We start from the raw sequence: 23,598 nt of genomic DNA, 5'->3' as shown, positions 1-23,598 counted from the left end.
GCAGGCGAAATGTCAGGAGAGAATGCCTCTAGAACATGGCCATATAGCCCGAAAAAACCTACAACAACCCAGTGAGTCACAACACTTAGCTCCAGGCTCCAGCAGACAAGAGTCCTTTGTCCCACCCAGGTCATTCCACAGATATATAAACCCTTTTTCCTAGTTCCAACAGACCTCACTACCTCTCAGAATGCTTGCCATAGATGCAGGCAAAACATCAGGAGAGAATGCCACTAGACCATGGCCATATAGCCCAAGAAAACCTACAACAACCCAGTGAGTCACAACACTTAGCTCCAGGCTCCAGCAGACAAGAGTCCTTTGTCCCACCCTGGTCATTCCACAGATATATAAACCCTTTTTTCCTAGTTCCAACAGACCTCACTACCTCTGAGGATGCTTGCCATAGATGCAGGCGAAACGTCAGGAGAGAATGCCTCTAGAACATGGCCATATAGTCCAAGAAAACCTACAACAACTCAGTGAGTCACAACACTTAGCTCCAGGCTCCAGCAGACAAGAGTCCTTTGTCCCACCCTGGTCATTCCACAGATATATCAACCCTTTTTCCTAGTTCCAACAGACCTCACTACCTCTGAGGATGCTTGCCATAGATGCAGGCGAAACGTCAGGAGAGAATGCCACTAGACCATGGCCATATAGCCCAAGAAAACCTACAACAACCCAGTGAGTCACAGCACTTAGCTCCAGGCTCCAGCAGACAAGAGTCCTTTGTCCCACCCTGGTCATTCCACAGATATATAAACCCATTTTCCTAGTTCCAACAGACCTCACTACCTCTGAGGATGCTTGCCATAGGTGCAGGCGAAACGTCAGGAGAGAATGCCACTAGACCATGGCCATATAGCCCGAACAAACCTACAACAACCCATTATGAAAAAGGCAAGAAGAATGTTTTAAAAGCCCCTTTCCCTTGTGCATTATGTATAATTTAAAACACTGCTCTGGCTGTTCTCTTTAATCATCGTGTTCGCTCTCCGCCTTCAGCAAAGTGTCTCGGACGCCGAAGCCATTTTCCAGAAGGGAGTCTTCTCAAGTCTCTTGATCATTCCGGTTGCCCTTTTCTCCACCTTCTTGGGCTTTCATAGCGAGACGGAGACTGCAAATTTCACAGGTCAATCACACATTGCCATAGGAACCACCGGCTTCAGAAAGGCAGCATCTCCCCCATTTATTATTCTTTGAAAAAACCCTCAGAATAAGAGTTTGGAAACGGATCGGTGATGGTAACCATCTTTAAATACAAGACATAGGGCTGGCTCTTTGCATTTTCCTCCCATCTGAGATCGAGTAGGAAACTAACACAATGAAGTTCAATGGGGACAAATGCAAGACACTCCACTTAGGCAGAATAAAAGGAAATTCAAAAAATACAGAATGGGGGATGATGCCTGGCTCGAAGAGCATTAATAGGAGCATAGTGTCTAGATCTAGGGAAGTCATGCTCCCCATGCTCTATTCCGCCTTGGTTAGACCACACCTGGAATATTGTGTCCAATTCTGGGCACCACAATTCAAGAGAGATATTGACAAGCTGGAATATGTCCAGAGGAGAGCGACTCAAATGATCAAGGGTCTGGAGAACAAGCCCTATGAGGAGCGGCTTAAGGAGCTGGGCATGTTTAGCCTGAAGAAGAGAAGGCTGAGAGTGGATATGATAGCCATGTATAAATATGTGAGAGGAAGCCACAGGGAGGAGGAGGGAGCAAGCTTGTTTTCTGCTTCCTTGGAGACTAGGATGCAATGGAGCAATGGCTTCAAACTAAAAGAGAGGAGATTCCATCTGAACATGAGGAAGAACTTCCTGACTGTGAGAGCCGTTCAGCAGTGGAACTCTCTGCCCCGGAGTGTGGTGGAGGCTCCATCTTGGGAAGCTTTGAAACAGAGGCTGGATGGCCATCTGTCAGGGGTAATTTGAATGCAATATTCCTGCTTCTTGGCAGAATGGGGTTGGACTGGATGGCCTACGAGGTCTCTTCCCACTCTTTGATTCTATGACATGTGGAAAAGATCTTGGAGCCTCCACCACACTTTGGGGCAGAGAGTTCCACTGCTGAATGGCTCTCACAGTCAGGAAGTTCTTCCTCATGTTCAGATGGAATCTCCTTTCTTGTAGTTTGAAGCCATGGCTCCGTTGTGTCCTAGTCTCCAGGGAAGCAGAAAGGAAGCTTGCTCCCTCCTCCTCCCTGTGGCTTCCTCTCACATATTTATACATGGCTATCATATCTCCTCTCAGCCTTCTCTTCTTCAGGCTAAACATGCCCAGCTCTTTAAGCCACTCCACATAGGGCTCATTCTCCAGACCCTTGATGATTTTCATCGTCCACCTCTGGACACATTCCTGCTTGTCAACATCTCCCTTCAATTGTGGTGCCTAGAATTGGACACAATATTCCAGGTGTGGTCTAACCAAAGCAGAATAGAGCATGGGTAGCATGACTTCCCTGGATCTAGGCATGTACTGGTACGGCTGTACCAGGAGCTCCAACTTTATTTTCTTTCTGTTATCTGTTTGCAGTCATAGGGCAGGCCTCCTGTCCATCATAATTAAGCTTTGGTCCCGCCCCTTGTTCAGGGCTCTGGGAGGGAAAGGAGCCATTTTTTGGGCACTCTCACACAAGGAAGCTAAACTATAGGACGTAGAACAGCTCGTCCCGTAGAAAAGCTTCTTTTCTCAAGAACATCCAGGGAAAAGGAACATCCAGGGAAACAGAAACAGAAATTCCAGGGAAAAGGTCCCAAGGCTCTGGCTGAGAGCTCAGAGTCTCTCAGCCTCACAGCAATCAGAGGGAAAACAGCCCTGAAGTTTTCAAAGAATTCTCTGAGGGAGGACAGCACTACAGATCCACAGAACTCCATCTGAAATATCTACAAGTCTCGGCTGGTAGGTCTACTCGATACCCAGACGCATTTGGAGTCGGTAGTAGGACCCACACCAATGAGGCATAGATAGTAAACAGCCTGGGAGAGGTTATATAGGGTTTTTCCTGCAGAGAACGTTCAGTTAATCAAAGTCAGATACCAGTCCATTGAGGACTAGACTAAGAAAGCCTTGAAGTGTTGTTTGAACTATTGAAGATTTGATGTATCATTAAAGACTCTAAAGACCATCACTTCAGAAAAATCCCTGAGAAGCTCTCTTTGAGGCGCCCCTGGCTTCCCCTGGCTTCCCGCTTAAAGTATACATCCTATAGAAAAGTACGGCTGTTACAGGCCCAGCGCACGACAGAACAAGGCACAAGACTCCTCTTGATGCAGGCCAAAATCCCATTGGATTTTTTTGCTGCTGCATGACATTCCTGGCTCATGTTCACCTTCCTCCCCACAAGATGTTTTTCCCATGTACTGCTCTCGAGCCACGCATTCCCCATTCTGTATCTTTGTGTTTCCTTTTTTCTGCCTAAGTGGAGTATCTTGCATTTGTCCTCATTGAACTTCATTGTGTTGGTTTTGGCCAATCATCTCTCTAATCTTTTGAATTCTGCTCCTGTCTTCTGGAGTATTGGCTATCCCTCCCAATAAATAGCACTTTGCAGGCCATGCTTTTGGAACGGTGCTGATACAACCACAATTTACACCAGAGAATTTACACAAGTGTTGAACTCCAGCCATGACTTTCCCCCAACATCAGAAGTCACCAAATGCTCTCTGCAAGACACTAGAAAAGGCTTCAAAGACAGAAACGATCCCTTCCAACCAAGGAGGTTTTTGGGAACAGAACGATCTTTGCGATATTCAAATTATTCCCTTTCAGCGGATATCATTCAGGTTTTCTCTGGGTGATTTCATTAATGACGGTTCATTAAATTCCCGGTGATGAATGCCCTTCCCGGCTCTTGCAGCCGCAGGGACAGACAAAGTGTTTTGAGCGATCGCTTTGCTCTCAGGAACGGCTTCCAAAGCAATACATCAGGGCATGTTTTGGGCGCCTTCCAAGGCTTTTCATTTAGGGCACACGGTTCGTTTCGCTCAAGGAGACAAGACCAGAGCGCGGGCCAAGGAGGCCTCGTATCACAGAACAGCCAATCAGGAAGGAGCATGGCTCTGAAATGGGTCTGGGTTTGTTCTGTCGCAAGAATCAAACATAAAATCATGATAGATAAAAAGGAAGGAGGGGGCTTTGGCATGCCTAATCTAAAAACGTATTTCGAGGCGTGTGCATTAGACTGGATAAGGGAATGGGCGTTGCTCAAAAATGAAAAAACTTTATAATTAGAGGGATTCAACCTGAGAGTTGGTTGGCACGCGTACCTTTGGTACGATAAAATAAGAGTAGAGAAGTGCTTTGGCAACCACTTCATCAGGTCGGCACTCATAAAAGTTTGGAATAGATATAGAAGGTATTTTCACACCAGGACTCCACTCTGGGTATCACTGACAGAGGCCAACCAGAGAAGGCTTCTCGGCTGGAAAAAGTGGCCTACATACAGGGACCTCCTTAAGTATAACAGCAGAGATAACAACTGGTATCTGAAATCCCAAACAGAACTGGCAGAAAGCATAGGAAACATCTCATGGCTACAATACCATCAGTTAAACGAAACATTTAAACAAGATCAGAAGGTAGGATTTGAAGTTAAAGATACAATATGGGACAAGATATTGAAACTAGAAAAAAAAACTATAACAAAAATCCACAACCAGTTGTTGGAATGGGAAACGGAGACAGAGGGGGCGAAAGATGGTAATCTGGGCCAAAAACTTTGGCAGGGAAATCAAACTCCAGGAATGGCAAAACATTTGGGAAAAAAAATAAAATATACCTATTCTACTTCGCTAAAAGAAAGCTGGCTCAAGTGTTTCCACAGGTGGTATATGACACCGCAAAAACTGAGCTTAATGTACCGGGGATATAAAAACACTTGCTGGAAGTGTAAAAACAAAGTAGGAAGCTATTTTCACTTGTGGTGGACATGCCCTGTGGCGATGAAATTTTGGAAAGAGATAAAGGAAGAATCTCAAAAAATCCTTAAAAAAGAAATCCCTCTTAAACCAGAGATCTTCTTACTAGGTTTAACAGAAAATGACATGAAGTTGGAACTGAATGAAGACAGAATCTTCACCTATATCACGACTGCGGCAAGACTCATTTTCGCCAAGCGCTGGAAAGAAGAAGGGAAGCCCACTATAGAGCAATGGCTAGAGAAACTAAGAGATATCAAAGATATCGATAAATTGACGTTCCACTTGAAAAAAGGGTCAGGAAACCCACCACCCAAAATGAACTGGGATATGGTGGAAGAATACGAGTTGAAAAGAGAGGAAGAATGAACCGCTCTAAGGGAAAATTAAAAAAAAAGAAAGGGAAAAAAATTGAAATGAAAACATAGGGTCAATCGGAGTAGGACTCCATCCTCATGTAACGAGGGGACCAAAGGGAGTCTACAAGCAACAAATACTATAACTGATGGGACATAAAACGGAAGTCAACTTATTTTAACTTGTATGTACCAGTTTTGGTGTGTCTGTCGGATTTGTCTGATTTGTCCAATGTGTCGAATGTATGGTATGTTTTTATGTGTAAATGTATGTCTATTTTAAAATTGAAAAATTTCAATAAAGATTTATTTATTAAAAAAAAGGATTTTCCTGTACAATAGTCTTAGAGGCTTGAAAGGTTTAACAAAGTCCTTTATTACTGAACAAATTAAACAAATACTTCCCAGATCTTCAATGAGTCAGACAAATGCTTCTTAACTTGTCTACAATGGACAGGCACCTTGCTTGGAGAACTATTTCTTTCTTTAACAAGGAAAACCCTTTTTTAACCTCTCCCAGGCTGTCCACTATCTAAGCTTTGCTGATGTGGGTTCTACTACCGGATCCAAACTGCTTCTTGGGCACCGAGTAGACCTACCAGCCAAGGCTTGTAAGTAGTAAAAGGTGGCACCTCTCGTCAAACTCAAATTTGACAGGTACCACGCCCACTTTTGGGGAAGGCCCCTCCCACGCCCCGCCCACTCAATGCCCGGAAGTCCCGCCTGCCCTAAACAGGAAATGGATGCCTGAGAGTCCCTCCCACGGGCTGAAACCCCACCCCAGTGTCCGCCCCACCCCGCCCAACCCATTTGTGTGGAACATAGCATGGATAGACCTATCCCCAACGAATGGCATGTGGAAATGAACAGCCTGAGCCCCTAGCGGCCCCTTTCTAAGATGCCATCACGTGTTGCGTTGTAACCAATAGGGAATGGTTTAGGCCCTCAAGATGACCATGTGATAGTGGGGCCCAATAGGCGTTGTTTTTAGGGGTTAAATAACCATAGTAGAGTTTTAGGGAGCCTGCTCTGACTATTTTGCAGAACAACACATAATATGGAATCGCCCGCTGCCCCTTCATCTATGGACTTGCCTGATTCAACAGTGGATGATGATCTATGTAGGAAAAGGTACATCAGCTCATCTGAGGATGATGAGGAAGAAGGGGATGAAGCTAAAAGATCTCGGGAGGAAGAACGTGTAGTTCATGAATCTGTGAACAGTCTGTTGGATATGCTTTCAACACCAGCATACGTTGAGCAGGTAATACTTATAAGCTATTATTATGATCCACCTTAGGTTGAAAAGGGATGGTGGGGATGTTTCAAAAAGGATGAAGTTGTATAACCTGTAAATTACTAACACTCTGATCTTTTAAAACATTTTAGGGGGCTGCTGAAAATCCGCCTATCTCTGCTCTCTGGAAGCTCTGCTGTGTTGCACCAGGCCAGCTACAAGTAAGTTTGAAAAGGGAACGTGGGTGTTTGTGTGTGTGTGTGTGTGTGTGTGTTGGGATAATGATCATTGTATGTGTTTTAACATGATTATTTTGTTTTTATAGGAGACCCCTGAAATGGCAGCTATTCAGCGCCCTGGACACGAGGTCGTGTCAAGCATCCTTGGGTTGGAAAGGGATATTCAACCAACAGATGAAATCCAGAAACCAGACATGTACGCATTTTCAAAAGGAGTCATTTATTCTATTTTAGAATATTGTTTGGATTCTGAATTATATGAATTTTGTGAAGGCTGTGTGACGTCACAGCCAAATCAACTTGCTCATGACTGTGTGTCATGGAATATAACATTCTTTAATAAGAAGCTAAGAGATATATGTGACAATGTTTGCTTTAAAAGTCTGCTCCATATGTATATATTATTTAGTTATTCCCAAAAATGTCTTTCTCTGACTAATGAAACAGTGGATTATATCCTGAATTTGGTAATATCGTTAAGGAGTAATGATTCTCCACATGATTTTTTATATTCAGAATTGAAAAGATGTAATGAGAACATGATTAAAAAGATGAAACGCATTTTGCAAAAAAGAAAATACACGGATTTTGTGAAATCACCTGAGGGTATTATTGTCCGTTTTAAAAAGGATGTGGAATAAAATGATTTAAAACAGTATGCCATTTATGCCTTTTATCCTCATTTAACATTTATGAAATAATTTGAAAGAAAATCACATTGAAAATCAGGCCTTCTATCTGCTAAAATACATCAGAATGCCACATTCCTTTACTAAGGGGGGGGGGGGCATGGTAAATACACTGTGCAGGAGCTAACTATCACCCCATCTGCTAAAACAGAGCTCCAGTGGCCTGGTTTCTAAGGCCTGTTTTCTTCAATGGCCTGCTATCTATCACCCCATCTGCTAAAACAGAGCTCCAGTGGCCTGGTTTCTAAGGCCTGTTTTCTTCAAAGGCCTGCTATCTATCACCCCATCTGCTAAAACAGAGCTCCAGTGGCCTGGTTTCTAAGGCCTGTTTTCTTCAAAGGCCTACTATGTATCACCCCATCTGCTCATGCTCAGCTAAAAACAGTCTCCTCCACAAACAGAATACCATTTAACATTTATGAAATAATTTGAAAGAAAATCACATTGAAAATCAGGCCTTCTATCTGCTAAAATACAACAGAATGCCACATTCCTTTACTAAGGGGGGGGGGTGCATGGCAAAATACACTGTGCAGGAGCTAACTATCACCCCATCTGCTAAAACAGAGCTCCAGTGGGGCTGGTTTCTAAGGTCTGTTTCCTTCAAAGGCCTGCTATCTATCATCCCATCTGCTAAAACAGAGCTCCAGTGGCCTGGTTTCTTCAATGGCCTGTTTTCTTCAAAGGGGGTGCTATCTATGAACCAACTGCTATACTAGGCCTTCAAAGGATGTCTCAAACTTTTACCATTAATCCACATGCTAGATGTTATCTTGTAAATCACATGTTATCTAATAAAACACATATAGCATCTAACTGTAATATTACTACACCTCAAAAGGGATGTGTTTAGGGCACCAACCAATGAACTTTCTCAGTTTCAAAATGGGGAGAGCTAGCCCCCCAAAAGAAAAGTGCCCGCCCACAGGCTAAAATGTATAAAAAGCTTCTTAAAATTCAATTCTCTCCTTCCATTTTCTGACGCACCTCTACACGTTTGATTGGTGAGTGCTACCAGCCCTTCCTTCTCTCTACCTCTCTCTCTCTCTCTCTACCACTCTCTCTCTCTCTCTCTCTCTCTCTCTCTCTCTCTCTCACTCTCTCACTCACACACTCTCTTTCTGGGGTCTAGAAAAGCCATGAAAATAATACCATGTGTATCTGATCAGCGGATTAGCAAATCACTGTGAAAGTAACTAGCAGCTAACGTGTCGTTATCTCTTAACAATGAGAAAAAGCCTTGAATATGCATTGTGCAGGGGATAGTAATTGAGTATTCTAACTTTTCAACCATGCAAAGGGTTAGCAAGGGGAAGGAGGAGAGGTTGGCTTAGAGCAGCTTTTATAACTGCACCCCTTTTCATTTGTTTTAAATGTTTTATATAAATAATACAAAATATCAGCAATATTATGTGTATATACAACATATTGATTATTAACTGACATAATATATTATCAATACATATTACTATGCTGCCAAATATATATATATATATATATATATATATATATATATATATAACATTATTAGTATTATATTATTAGCGTTGAACAATATTAACATATTTTACGTTCTTGTACTAAGACATGTTGTCACAATATTCAAGCAAAGCATTATATTAACACTGTTGTTCAATATTAAATGTATATACAATATATTAGATGGAATCTCCTTTCTTGTAGTTTGAAGCCCCTTGCTCCATTGCGTCCTAGTCTCCAGGGAAGCAGAAAACAAGCTTGCTCGCTCCTCCCTGTGGCTTCCTCTCACATATTTATACATAGCGATCAAATAGCCTTCTCTTCTTCTTCTGCTTAAACATGCTGTAACTCTCACACACTCTCTTTCTGGGGTCTAGAAAAGCCATGAAAATAATACCATGTGTATCTGATCAGCGGATTAGCAAATCACTGTGAAAGTAACTAGCTGCTAACGTGTCGTTATCTCTTAACAATGAGAAAAAGCCTTGAATATGCATTGTGCAGGGGATAGTAATTGAGTATTCTAACTTTTCAACCATGCAAAGGTTAGCAAGGGGAAGGAGGAGAGGTTGGCTTAGAGCAGCTTTTATAACTGCACCCCTTTTCATTTGTTTTAAATGTTTTATATAAATAATACAAAATATCAGCAATATTATGTGTATATACAACATATTGATTATTAACTGACATAATATATTATCAATACATATTACTATGCTGCCAAATATATATATATATATATATATATATATATATATATATATAACATTATTAGTATTATATTATTAGCGTTGAACAATATTAACATATTTTACGTTCTTGTACTAAGACATGTTGTCACAATATTCAAGCAAAGCATTATATTAACACTGTTGTTCAATATTAAATGTATATACAATATATTAGATGGAATCTCCTTTCTTGTAGTTTGAAGCCCCTTGCTCCATTGCGTCCTAGTCTCCAGGGAAGCAGAAAACAAGCTTGCTCGCTCCTCCCTGTGGCTTCCTCTCACATATTTATACATAGCGATCAAATAGCCTTCTCTTCTTCTTCTGCTTAAACATGCTGTAACTCTCACACACTCTCTTTCTGGGGTCTAGAAAAGCCATGAAAATAATACCATGTGTATCTGATCAGCGGATTAGCAAATCACTGTGAAAGTAACTAGCTGCTAACGTGTCGTTATCTCTTAACAATGAGAAAAAGCCTTGAATATGCATTGTGCAGGGGATAGTAATTGAGTATTCTAACTTTTCAACCATGCAAAGGTTAGCAAGGGGAAGGAGGAGGGGTTGGCTTAGAGCAGCTTTTATAACTGCACCCCTTTTCATTTGTTTTAAATGTTTTATATAAATAATACAAAATATCAGCAATATTATGTGTATATACAACATATTGATTATTAACTGACATAATATATTATCAATACATATTACTATGCTGCCAAATATATATATATATATATATATATATATATATATATAACATTATTAGTATTATATTATTAGCGTTGAACAATATTAACATATTTTACGTTCTTGTACTAAGACATGTTGTCACAATATTCAAGCAAAGCATTATATTAACACTGTTGTTCAATATTAAATGTATATACAATATATTAGATGGAATCTCCTTTCTTGTAGTTTGAAGCCCCTTGCTCCATTGCGTCCTAGTCTCCAGGGAAGCAGAAAACAAGCTTGCTCGCTCCTCCCTGTGGCTTCCTCTCACATATTTATACATAGCGATCAAATAGCCTTCTCTTCTTCTTCTGCTTAAACATGCTGTAACTCTCACACACTCTCTTTCTGGGGCCTAGAAAAGCCATGAAAATAATACCATGTGTATCTGATCAGCGGATTAGCAAATCACTGTGAAAGTAACTAGCTGCTAACGTGTCGTTATCTCTTAACAATGAGAAAAAGCCTTGAATATGCATTGTGCAGGGGATAGTAATTGAGTATTCTAACTTTTCAACCATGCAAAGGGTTAGCAAGGGGAAGGAGGAGAGGTTGGCTTAGAGCAGCTTTTATAACTGCACCCCTTTTCTTTTCATTATTATATGTGTGTCTTTTTCAATTGTTTATTAATATTATATAATAATAATGAGACCTAGGCCTTCGTTCTATTTTAATGCGGTTTTAACTATGCACAACCTGTTTTAACCATCATCTTCTCCCCTTCTTGCCCAACCTAGATACAATACATCAATTCCTCTAGAAATGAGACATGTATACACTGCCGCTATTATCCACCCTTCACCATACGATGATTCAAATATGGCTCTACATGATGTTTTAGCGGATAGTGAAATTATAACTGCTGAAGAGCCAGATCCACAACTGATAGGAGGTTTGTTCTTATACCCTGAAATAATATATAATATTAATAATAATAATAAAATGAATGCACAATGAGTGTGTCTGTGTGTTTTCTGAAATACATGTCTATTTTCAGAAGGTGGAGTATTTTCTGATTTCGTTGATGACGCCTCTGCCGCCGCTGCAGCTGCTGCTGTCCAAAAGGCTGATACCAATGATTCTATAAATACAGGTAATGCTAACCCACGGCTTATAAACGGACCATTGTGTATCAAAAACACAACATAAAATACTATTTAAAATACTAAATAAATTTTAATCAAAGCAATAACAGTCTCAACCCTATGAAATAATGAACTTACAGAAATCAATAGAACAACCCTATAAATAAATAAAATAACCATTCATAAGGAAGTTTTTAGGACAAGCTAACCATGTGGTTGTAATTGTATTTTCTAGATATTCATTCTGACAACCCTGTCACATCCATTCCGTCAACTTCAAAAAATCAAGGTAATGAGGTGTTTGTCTCTCCTACAGAATGTCTTGCTACACATATGAGAAATAGTTATTCATGTATTGATATTTTATTTGTTACTTTTAGGAAAAGGGATGAAACGTGGCAGACCAGAAACTCAGAAAGCAACTAAACCCCGCAAAAAGCAAAAAGACGACGCTGGCGTTAAAGATGCCCAAGGCCAAACCCCCCAAAAAAGAAAATTTACTACATTGAATGAATGTTATGATGAACTTAATAGATTGACAGCGGAAGTGGTCCACAATCATAAACGGATTATGGCTTGTAAGGAGAGAAATGCTCAAATAATGGTCCGTGATTTACAAAAAATTTATTCGGCAATTAAAGCACTAGAAAAATATCGGATGCTTACAAAGTCAGCTTACTATCAGAGGGGTGGGGGTATGAACAGTAGGGGGAAAAGAAAGCAAAAGAAGCCCTGTCCTGGAGATCTGTACTGGAAAAGAAGACGTAAATTGATAAAAAAGGCGAGACAAACTCTTGCCAGATCCAAAAGTAAGAAAAAACATAAAAGAGCATGCCCCTTAATGAGGTCAGACGCGGCTTCTCCTTCCAGTACAGACACACATTCTCCAGAGCACCATCACTTAGGAGCTGCATCTAATGTTGGTGATCAAATCCAGCAGGAAGCCCACAATGCTGTTGAGGTTAATGGTTCACACCCAGTGTTTGCTGAATGCGTGCGCTCATGGCGGCATCCAATTCCTGATTTCAGCACATGGCGATTCGTTGAGGTATACCGTTTCAGAAATTTAGAAATGATTAGGTCATACGCAGAGATTGTAACGGCATTATACATGGCGATACAGGGCATATTAGACCGGATGGGCTCTAGAATCGAACCTGATGATTTTGTTCAGGTGAGACTAGAAGCCTCAGGATTACGAAATCCACTCTTTTCTTTTAAAAGAAGCAGGGAACTATTTAATGCTGATGAGTTCCTATCAAACCTTAGCCGCCTCTTACAAAGCAGTATGGAAATATGTGCGCACGGAGATTTTGAGTTCGTGGTTACTATAACAAAACCACTACGGGGGGGAGCACATCGAAAACTGGGGTCAATCCCTGCGAGTGAAATAATAGCCCGAAAAAGACAATATTTGATAGATTTGAATTATTCAGGAAGCAATCTATGCTTTGGTGGAGCTTTATTCGGGGTTATGAGTTTACAGAAGCCCACAGATTCCGAAATGTTGACAGCTGGTCAAAAACTGCATATGGAGCTTGGTTGGTCTGATAAAAAAAAGGTAACCCTTAAGGACATTTCTACAGTCGAACAGCATTTAAGAGTCAACATCGATGTAGCCTATTACTCAAAAAAGTCAGGATGGTGTGTTTTTAAAACAGAAGGACCCATTTATCCCAAAGCCTATACATTACTATTACACGAAGAACATTTCTACGGGGTCCTGAATGTAAAAGCTCTTTTTGGTATGCGTAACTACTGTCAATTTTGTCGCAAACTCTACAATCATGACAGACACAGCTGTCTGTTTTATTGTAGAATGTGTATGAGAAAGGACTGCTCTAACGTAGTTGATGAGCAGGTTCGTTGTCTGAGATGTAAATTTCATTGTAGGTCAAACGCTTGCTTAAAATTACATCAACAACTGTTCTTAGAGAAGAAAGTCAAATGTCCAGCGAGGAGGTATTGTACAAAGTGTTGTCATTATCAGGATGCAGATCATGATGATGAAAGATGCAAGGGTAGACAGTGCATGGTTTGTTGGGGGTACATTGTTGAAGATGAAGACCACGTGTGTTACATGCAAACACTTAATCGGCCAAAGCTTTCTGTGAAATACTTGTTTTATGACTTTGAATCACAACAAGAATCGGGGGTTCATAAGCCAGTGTATTGTTTTATAAAAGCTTTTCCAGGGGAAACAGTGGAGTGTTTTAAACCAGATTACGTGGAAGAGGATAGCGGGTCTGAGGATAGTGATGATGAAATAGTGGGGGGTGTGGCCCCGTGGAAGTTTGCAGGTAAAACATGGGAATTTAGGGGTGAAAACTGTGTTGAACAGTTTATTAAGACGTTTACAAAAGATGGCGCCTTCAAAGATTCAACATTCATAGCCCACAATTCAAAGGGATATGACTGTTACTTTATACTCAATCAGTTAGTGAAGGAGAAACTGGATGTTAAAATTATAGCACAAGGTGGTAAGTTAATCTGTGTTACAATTGTAGCGTTAGGCATAAAATTCATTGACTCACTCAGTCACCTTCCCATGGCACTCTCTAAATTACCAAAAGCTTTAGGGTTCGATGAGGTGAAAGGCTATTTTCCACATTATTTCAACACAGCTGAGAATTGGAATTATGTTGGGCCTTTGCCGCTGCCCAAATACTATGGTGTAGAATACATGATGCCTGCTGAAAAGACAGCCTTTACCAACTGGTATGAAGAGAACCGCTCAAAAACCTTCGATATGCAAAAAGAGTTAGCATACTACTGTCAGAAGGATGTAGAGATTTTGGTGAAGGCCTGTACCAAGTACAGACACGAAATAGTTCAACTCACAACGGCGATCAGGAAAGTTCTCGTAGGCAAGAAAAAAGAAAAAGTCATAAAATACAGAGCGGCTATAGATCCGTTACAATATCCGACCATTGCAGGTGTAGCTCTAGCAATGTACAGGTTCAAATTTCTTAGGAAGGATACTATAGCTATCCCAAGTTGTAATGATTATCATAATCAGTACAAGCGATTCTCATCGGCGTCTATACAGTGGCTCTCTTTTGTTAGTCATAAGGAAAAGGTTGAAATACGCCATGCTCTGAATGGCGGGGAGGTTAAAGTTGGCGATTATTTTCTAGACGGTTATGCAGTTGTGGGTGAAAGGGAAATTGCCTATGAATTTCTGGGTTGTTTTTTTCATGGATGTGTCCAATGTTATTCTCCAGAGGAGGTCAATACCCTGGTGGGGAAAAGTTATGAGTTTCTTTTTAATGCGACACAGAAAAGGAATGCAGACCTCCAACGCTTAGGGTTCGAAGTGTGCGCCATTTGGGAGCATGAGTGGAGACATATGGTAAAAACAGATTTGGAAGTCCAGGCTTATCTTGCAAACGCCAAATTTCCAGATCCGCTAAAACCTCGCGATGCGCTTTTTGGCGGTCGCACAAATGCTGTATGTCTCTATTATAAACCTAAAGATGGGGAAGCTGTGAAATATTATGACTTTACCAGTCTGTATCCCTATGTCAACAAAACAAAAGAGTATCCCTTGGGGCATCCTAAAATCATCTACAAGGATTTTAAGCCCCTTTCAAATTATTTTGGACTGGTAAAAGCCAAGGTTTTTCCCCCTAGAAATCTCTATTTCCCAGTTTTGCCTTCCAGAATCTCTGGAAAACTCATGTTCGTCCTGTGCTCAAGCTGTGCAGAAACCCAACATCAGGAGCCTTGCGACCACACAGATGAGGAGAGAGCGTTATCAGGTACATGGTGTACAGTTGAGTTGAACGTAGCTATAGCAAAGGGTTATAGAGTTGTCGAGATTTTTGAGGTCTGGCATTTTGAGCATCGTTCTGCAGATCTGTTTTCGGAGTATATAAAATTGCATCTTCGTCAAAAGCAGGAGGCTTCTGGTTACCCTCAATGGTGTGTAAGTAAGCAAGATAAATCTAAGTATATAAGGGATTATCGTGCACGGGAGGGCGTGCGTTTACGTAGAAAGGAAATTGCGGTGAATCCTGCAAAGCGTCAAATTGCCAAATTGTTTTTAAATTCCTTGTGGGGAAAGTTTGGGCAGAGAACAAATTTAGCAGTCACAGAAGTGCTGAGAGATCCGGAGGATTTCTTTCAAATTCTATTTTCTGATGCCTATAAGGTGTCCATGTGTGAGTTTCTGGATGAAGAGGCTGTCTGTCTCTCGTGGAAATATTCCGACGACCGTGTGACAACCTCTGGGAGAAAAAATGAATTCATAGCATGTTTTACCACGGCATATGCAAGGCTTGAACTCTACAATTTGTTAGATAGGTTAGGCAGACGTGTTTTGTATCATGACACAGACAGTGTCATTTTTGTAAGTAAGGAAGGTGAATGGGAACCACCTCTAGGGGATTATTTAGGGGACCTCACAAGTGAAATTCCGCCAGATCAGACTATTACAGAGTTTGTCAGCATTGGTCCGAAATCCTATGGCTATAAATTGTCTGATGGTACAGCTTGTATGAAGGTAAAGGGGATCACCCTGAATAGCGCGAACTGTGAGAAAATTAATTTTACTAGTCTTAAAGACCTGGCATTTGATTACGTCTCAGACAAGAAAGATGGACAGCCTCGTGAAATTGTGATACATCAGCCAGGTATTGTTCGAAATAAGCGCCAGTGGACGCTTCACACGAAAACTCTCAAAAAAACTCAGAAGGTTGTATTTGATAAAAGAGTGATTAAGGAAGGGTTTACAACGCTCCCTTATGGATACTGAATTGGAGACACGTTGGCAGCACCCCTTCTCTGCAATTCTCGCTGGTCCTAGCGGATGTGGCAAAACGTATTTTATAAAAAATATGTTGGATCATGCTGAAAATGTGTTCTCTGTACTACCGCAAAATATTGTGTGGTTTTACAATTGTTGGCAGCCCCTGTACAATGAACTCCAGTGTAAATACGTCTTTATTCAGTTTGTGCAGGGATTACCTGAAAAATTTGATGATGATGAATTGTTACCAACCAATAAAGTCAATTTTATCATTATCGATGATTTGATGCAGTCTGCTTGCAATAGCATTGGTTTGGAAATGTGTTTTACACAGTATGTCCACCATCGGAATATAAGTGTTTTCCTCATCACACAAAATATTTTTTGCAAAGGTAAAAGCAACAGAACCATCAGCCTTAATGCAAAATATATGGTGCTATTTAAAAACCCAAGGGATAAACTACAGATAGCAACCCTGGCCCGTCAGATGTACCCGGGAAACACACGTTTTTTCATGGAATCTTTTTCTGATGCAACAAGCAAACCTCACGGTTATTTAGTGGTAGATTTGCATGGTACTACACCAGAAGCGTACAGATTAAGAACCGGAATCTTTCCGCCAGATTGGCCTGTGGTATATTTGATGAAGAAAAAACCACAGAATCACAAACGGTCTTTGTTTTAAACAACATAGGACCAACAGCCATCTGCTCCTCCACCGGCGCATCATGTCCACCCGTGTAAAGAGAAACCTGGAACTATTAAAACTGCTTATTAAGGTACCCCCACGTCAGAGAAAAGCCATATTGTGCACGGGCTCCAACGATTTAATTGCTACTCTCTCAGAAATAGCCCTCAATACTTTAAAAGGAAACATCCCTCTGGCGCCGCATCAGCTACGAACGTTGAGAAAAAGACGCCGACTTATTAGAATTCTGGGAAACAGCAAAGTGTCTCTTCAGAAAAAGAAGGCTCTTGTGAAACAGTCTGGAGGGTTTTTGGGCCCACTGCTAAGTTTTGCGGTTCCCCTGTTAACCGGGCTTTTAACAAACCAGTGATGGAACACGCTGAAAAAATGTATTTGGTCCCCAGCCGTCAGCTGGATCAATTAAGAACCCCACTTCCAAAGGATGAAAACATACGAACTACAGCTATCTCATCCTTAGATAGAGAAATGCAGGGGATTCTACACCGGACTGATTTATCCGAACATGAAAAAGCACGACTCTACAATACCTTACTTCAAAAATATTTAACCCATGTAAAACAGAGGGATGCTGAGAAACAAAATTTAAACCTGTTTCTACCTGAACCAACTGCTGAAGAAACAACAGACCCCTTTGCTGACAACGTGTTTCGTGAAGTGGTAGACAGCCTGCCTGTTAGATACAAGAGTCACGCAAGATTAATACTCAACAAATTAACCCTAAACAGGAATATTTCTACATGGGATGATAAAGGATCCTTCGTGTATAAAGGAGAAGTCATTCCTGGATCTAACATCTTGGACTTAGTCAAAGCTGCAACTCAAGCTAATGCGGTTTCTGTTACACGTCTCCCTAAAGGGTGGGATGTTTTTATGAAAGCCTTGGCTGAAATAAACACCCCGTCTTCCGTGATAGGTAATACGTCCAATCGCCAACTCCTGGATTATTTAAAAAACCCAACAGCTTCACCCCCAACTCAAAGACGCAAATCTTCTAGGGAGCATCGGCAAGCTAGCTCTCCTACCTGGATTAGCTTATAATAATTTTATTTTCACCAAATAAAATACTTCTTTTCTTAAATTTGGATTTATTGTCATTGCCTGTTCTTTTAAAAAGAGAAAATAGTGACACAGATCATATTCCAAAAGCACCCTCTAGGAGGGTCTGTTTATTAAAAGACGTTTATGAAATGCACTACAGGACATACAATGTTGCATCGTTTGAAACATATCTAAGGAACGGGTCCTTGTGTTCATTTTCTTCACAAAACGCATAACCATTTTGTCATTTTTATCCAAATCGTCGGAATATAACGCGCTAATATTTTTAAAGGATACCCCCATACATCTTTGATGAATGAAAAAAATGCAGTGATGTCCACAAACAACCGAGTCTGAGGCCTGTACAGGTTTGCAATGAAACACAGTTTTGCCAGCATTTCTTCTTAAAAAGTTCACAATGGCTTTGGGAAACAAAGCATAGTCAGGAGTGTGACCATATGAGTCAAAAAATTCGGCTGTCCTTTCATTCGGTAGGTAAACAGCTAACCAGTGTTCTCCTGGAAGGTTATGGGGGTGAGTATTGATAATCAGCGCCACTGGTCTTTGCTGGATGTGCTTTCTTGGAAGCTTGTCACAGGGTAACACCCCATAGAAAGCGTTCTGAGTATAGGGGTTTGAGCTTAGTAGTCGAGTTAACTGCAGGCTATCCATTTCACATATAATCAAACAAGACGTTTCTCCTGTGATTTATTTCTATCACGTTGTCAAAAACGCCGTAAACCACCATATTGACGGTTGTTGGCAAAGGCTTGGCGAAACGCAGCTCTGCCCTCAGGTTTCCAGTTTTAATCAGCGAGTAATGGTCTGCACATTCTTGATCCGGAGTCAGGTCAAATGCAAAGAGTGTGTAGCCTTTTGCATACTCCTCACGGTTAATTAAAAGTGCGCTGTCTCTCATGTGTTTGCCAGCGGTCTGGACTAAACTCATATATTCTCTCACACAATTATCCTCTTCAAAATTGGGTTGAAATGGTTTCATAGGATACTGCTCACCATCCAAGTAGAGTGCTGCAAAATTGATGTCATAATGCTTAAAGTTGAAAGGGTTTTTAGTGTATGACCCGCTGAAAGCATCGTTATCGACGAGTGCTAGCACCACCTGTTTAGGAAGTTGTCCCAAAAACAGGTTCTCTTGATTGGAGACACGGCTCCCTACCGGTATGCTGAATACTTTCATGCTTACACGGTCCACTGGGTATTTGGCATTAGATGTCAGGAGGGCTTCAGCGTGTCCTAGGCGAACGCCTGGTGTTAATTTCACTTTTTTGACAAAGAGGGAGGCTGATAAAATCTGTAATTTGTAATGCCTGTTTGCATCGTTGCTCATTAAGCAGAAGGCATCTTTATTGCGGGTGAGTTTAATTTTCACATCAACACCGTTCAGCAGCAGTTTTTCTTGGAAAAACAAGTCAGCATGGAGATGTCCCATCAAGTCTATTTTTTTACTACCAGCTCCCAGGAATGCTCTTTTGCTAAAACCTTTATTTGCCCCATCCAGAGCCGTAATCTCGTGTTCCCCTGCATTGTCTTTATAAAAAGCCCCGGCCGTAAATTGCGTGGCTAGTGTGTCTTCGCAATAGTTCAGCACGGATTCAATGTATGCTCTGTAAGGATAGCAGTTGTTACTTTGGCTGATGAGTCGGTCCCCTAAAGTCACATCTAACTGGCTGAAAATGGAGGCTATCGGGTAATTCATGAGACCTACCGCAGCCCCGTTAGCCAGGTTTGATCCGTCTTCATTCACCACTTTGCACGTCAGATATAAAAGCGTGTTGTTGAGATCCATATAGTCTTCGCCATTTCCGGCAATAAAAAAGTCCAAGGGTGAGGATTCTGTGAGAGCGGTTAATGGTGGAACTTCAATATAAAGGCTTCTCTCAATACTAGTTTGTGTAGGCCCAATGTGAAACAAATCAAGTTCGGATTTGGTGCACTCTTCAGAACAACCGTGAATAAAAGCCATGCTGCCGTTTTAGAATATATCGTTCGTAGACTGTATCCTCCTCCTCTTTCTACCTCCTCGACGCTTCTGGGGTTTCTTTCTACGTTGCACTTTCCTTTTAATGGGTTGAGGAGGGCCTTTCAATCTCAGTTGCGATGCTTTTCTTTTTAACCCTCTTCTCCTTCTAATATACATAAGCCCCGATCCCTCTTGAGGGTTTGCAGGTCTTGTTCTGTTTAGAACAGCCTGGGTGATATGACCGACCATGTCGTTGGCTATATTACGCGCGGCTGTTTTAGCGTGGGGTTTAATGATGTCAAAGCCTCTTCTCAAAAGCGGTACAGCTTTTCGGAAAAGGCTTCTGAAAATCCCGCCTAGGCCCGAGCCATACATTTGTGGAATACCATGATACCCCGGTAGACCGTTTCCAGCTTGTGCCCTGTAATAGTTTTTATAAAGACCCGGGTCCCCATAGGATTTCAAGATGACCATTTTAAAAATCCTAGGTCCTCCTGGGGCGGAAGTGAAGCTTCACGATCACCTTTCCAAAACGAAATGGTACATTTTTGTTCTGGTCTGACTTTATCTCGACAGTGAGAGTGTCTATGTGGTGTTTGCTCACGGGGATGTAGTGGGGTTTATCGTAACAGATGTTGATACGATCGTTATTCTTCCCTTGCACCGGCACACATCGCAGCAGAGGAACGTAGAAATCCCCAACGAGCTGGTGCTCCACTATATCGGTGTAAACATATAAGGTGTTGAAACCTCCTGTGATGTCTGCTGAGAAAGCTGACTCATTGGCCGGAATGTTGGGGGGCAGCCCTAATATATACTGTAATTCCTTATCAGCTACTATCTTATACTTATTCTCGGGTTTAAGTAGGACCCTTCTGCTCACTGGTTCATATTTAAGAACCGCATTCAGTGGGTTCCATCGTGCTGTAATGCGTTCGTTCATATATCTCAACAGCTCTGGGATGTTAGAATAATACCCGTTCTCCAGAAAGAAGACCCACTTCTTTTCTTCTTGTACAATAGTAAAAGTTGGGTGGGTCGTCAGATTATCCCAGGTGTGAGGATACTGTATTTCAACTAGTCCTACTTCCCAGGCCCCCGAGAGCTCTAGAGGTTTTGCTAATGATATAGTGAAGCTTGAAATGGAGTTCCCGGGAAAGGCTATAGCACTCGCATTGCTAGGTAATGTGACGTAAAAACCACCATCCCCCATTTCTTTCCTTAGGAATAAAAAGCTCTCAGCTAGGCAAGTTCTGTTACTTCGGAAGCCTGAACCCAACTGTTGAACTTGCTAGGCCATCCTAACCATTTCACTAAGTATTGCTTTCTCGCCCCTTGGCCTTTTGTGGATAGAATTTTTTCAATCCTGTAGATGCAGTCTTTGTCTGTATTAATCTTTTGCAGTTCTTCAGCATAAAAGCTGCCTATGACATCTTCACCCCCATAATCTTTCAAAAGAAACACCGGCTTGTCTGTTTTTTGAAGAACCTGGTCCACAATGAATATCTCTGTGGTAAAGTTCTGTTCATACCCCTTAGCAAATTTACCCTTGCTTTTGGAAATCCTCACGTGGTCTCCTTTTCTGATTTGGTTTGCTTTTACCTCTATTCTTTTCACAGGGGGCCCGTAAACTCTCCTCCACACTGTTAAGGCGTTGGAGTCGTTAACATCTACGGGTCTCGCTTTGATAGTGCGGTGAAAACTGTGGTTATAACTTTTGAGTAACAAAGGCAGAACATCGATGTAGGTAAAAGTGTTATGAGCTGTGAAATATCTCCACATTTTTGTTTTTAAAGTTCTGTTAAATCGCTCCACAACTCCAGCTTTAACCTCGTTGTTGGTGACAAAGTGTTGGACCCCATGATGTTTCATAAGCGTGGATACTGACTTGTTTAGAAACTCTCGCCCCCGGTCTGTCTGTAATTTTTCAGGTTTTCGACCATCTTGTGTAAAGATTGCATTAAGCCCCCCTGCCACCTCTCTAGCTGACTTATCCTTCAGAGGTACCCCCCATGCGTATTTAGACAGGATGTCTATCACTGTTAAAATGTATTTGTAACCACGGTTATACTTTGAAAGTCGCTGCATATCCACTAAATCTGCCTGCCATTGAGAATCCACATGAGAAACAATAGTCTTGTTTCTTCTAAAATGGATCCTCGCTGGCCTGTGTAACGTGTAACTGTCTTGTTTGGATAACCATTGAGTAACATCCCGCTTCCTCACACTTTTGCATTGTTTTCTGGCTTCTTGAAAAAGCGGACAAACACCTCCGAGGCTTCCTACCTTCCCCGGCGAATAATATATTTTCTTTAGGATTTCTGCGTATTCTGACATGGCTCTTAATGCATGAAATGAACACAAGGGTACAGATCAAACTCATTTTATTGAGAAAACACACATAGCATCTCTATTCTGCAGGATTTGTTTTAAAGACAGGACATGATGGAAACTTCCATGGTCTGCGAGTCCCCGATCTGTAGATTCCGCACATCACCCGAAAGGTGGATACTTCCCTATGGAAATCAAACAAATAGCATTGAGTCTACAACACACAATTTCATCACTCTCTTTCACAACACCATACCCCACCCTACCCCACCCCCACACATACACAGTATGAACATTCTAACACTTACCTTAGAACTCTCAAAACCGTCAGAAGTGTTTTCATCAACAGCCGTGTTTTCCTTTTCCTCTGCCGCATACTTCAACAGATCAGATAGGAGTGACCTCCGAATGCTTCTGTCTGGGTTTGGTTCTTCACACATACTCTCGCTATCCTTATAGTCTGCTTTACAGTCCATTCCTTCATCCATCTTTTCAGCCTCAGCCTCCGCCCGGCGTTTTTCCTCCATTTTGGCATGCCATCTTCTCAAATCCTCAGGGTCTGTATCAGGCACTATCTCTTCGTCCTGGTAGCCGAGGTTATTAGTCAGACTTCCATACCCTTCATCATCAACATCCACATCAGCGTCGCCACATCGCATTCTCGGCATTTCAGGGTAAAGCTTTTTCAAATCGACACGGTCTGTACCCCGACCATAAAAATCAGGCTCAACATCTGTGAATTTATTTTCCACAGCATAAAGACCCGGTAATAAGTTGAGCCTTGTCGGTGGTTTTGCACTCGAGGATTCTCTCCGCTTTTTAGGACTGTTCACAGGTGTTCCCGGTATGGAAAATCCTGTTGCCCCCTCCGTGATTGGATAAGACCAGTACCTGTACTCGCTTTCAGCTATTCTCTTCATAGTTGATTGCTTCTTTCTAGGCGCATCTGGTGCTGAAAGGCTCACGGAGGTTGAAGGGCCAGCGGGCGATTCCATATTATGTGTTGTTCTGCAAAATAGTCAGAGCAGGCTCCCTAAAACTCTACTATGGTTATTTAACCCCTAAAAACAACGCCTATTGGGCCCCACTATCACATGGTCACCTTATGAACCTAAACCATTCCCTATTGGTTACAACGCAACACGTGATGGCATCTTAGAAAGGGGCCGCTAGGGGCTCAGGCTGTTCATTTCCACATGCCATTCATTGGGGATAGGTCTATCCATGCTATGTTCCACACAAATGGGTTGGGCGGGGTGGGGCGGACACTGGGGTGGGGTTTCAGCCCGTGGGAGGGACTCTCAGGCATCCATTTCCTGTT

General features: G+C 41.7%; 4 protein-coding genes across 5 annotated transcripts in view; 1 reads left to right on the top strand and 3 right to left on the bottom strand.

Annotated features, from left to right (window-relative positions):
* IL1RAP (interleukin 1 receptor accessory protein) overlaps positions 1 to 23,598 on the bottom strand; it is a 199,930-nt gene that overhangs the window by 130,307 nt on the left and 46,025 nt on the right. The window lies entirely within an intron of this gene.
* On the top strand, positions 5,912 to 16,224 carry LOC137096600 (uncharacterized). The gene is made up of 11 exons (XM_067466287.1): positions 5,912 to 6,543; positions 6,669 to 6,737; positions 6,842 to 6,951; positions 11,121 to 11,275; positions 11,381 to 11,476; positions 11,704 to 11,757; positions 11,849 to 12,046; positions 13,664 to 13,768; positions 14,093 to 14,282; positions 15,132 to 15,229; positions 16,058 to 16,224. Exons 1-11 carry the CDS (start codon positions 6,337 to 6,339, stop codon positions 16,222 to 16,224), a joined length of 1,449 nt encoding a protein of 482 aa, XP_067322388.1. The 5' UTR covers positions 5,912 to 6,336.
* LOC137096599 (uncharacterized protein F54H12.2-like) lies at positions 18,639 to 19,949 on the bottom strand. Its single transcript, XM_067466285.1, has one exon. It carries the CDS (start codon positions 19,947 to 19,949, stop codon positions 18,639 to 18,641), a length of 1,311 nt encoding a protein of 436 aa, XP_067322386.1.
* LOC137096675 (uncharacterized) lies at positions 22,314 to 23,347 on the bottom strand. The gene is made up of 2 exons (XM_067466342.1): positions 22,586 to 23,347; positions 22,314 to 22,462 (listed from the first exon to the last, which is right to left on the bottom strand). The coding sequence occupies exons 1-2, from the start codon at positions 23,270 to 23,272 to the stop codon at positions 22,376 to 22,378; spliced, it is 774 nt and encodes a 257-aa protein (XP_067322443.1). The 5' UTR covers positions 23,273 to 23,347; the 3' UTR covers positions 22,314 to 22,375.

Source organism: Anolis sagrei, chromosome 3 (assembly GCF_037176765.1).
Source record: "Anolis sagrei isolate rAnoSag1 chromosome 3, rAnoSag1.mat, whole genome shotgun sequence".
In the NCBI taxonomy this organism is placed as follows: domain Eukaryota; kingdom Metazoa; phylum Chordata; class Lepidosauria; order Squamata; family Dactyloidae; genus Anolis; species Anolis sagrei.
Note: the sequence above shows the minus strand (reverse complement) of the source record. Positions and strands in the feature narration are given on the sequence as shown.

What these genes read in the sequence shown, in the direction of transcription:
- LOC137096600 (XM_067466287.1), top strand. Translation starts at nt 6,337, where the DNA reads ATGGAATCGCCCGCTGCCCCTTCATCTATGGACTTGCCTGATTCAACA. An exon ending in CACCAGCATACGTTGAGCAG is followed by an intron (nt 6,544 to 6,668) that starts GTAATACTTATA and finishes AAAACATTTTAG; the next exon opens with GGGGCTGCTGAAAATCCGCC. An exon ending in AGATCCACAACTGATAGGAG is followed by an intron (nt 11,276 to 11,380) that starts GTTTGTTCTTAT and finishes GTCTATTTTCAG; the next exon opens with AAGGTGGAGTATTTTCTGAT.
- LOC137096599 (XM_067466285.1), bottom strand. Translation starts at nt 19,949, where the DNA reads ATGGCTTTTATTCACGGTTGTTCTGAAGAGTGCACCAAATCCGAACTT.
- LOC137096675 (XM_067466342.1), bottom strand. Translation starts at nt 23,272, where the DNA reads ATGGAATCGCCCGCTGGCCCTTCAACCTCCGTGAGCCTTTCAGCACCA. An exon ending in ACGGTTTTGAGAGTTCTAAG is followed by an intron (nt 22,463 to 22,585) that starts GTAAGTGTTAGA and finishes TGATTTCCATAG; the next exon opens with GGAAGTATCCACCTTTCGGG.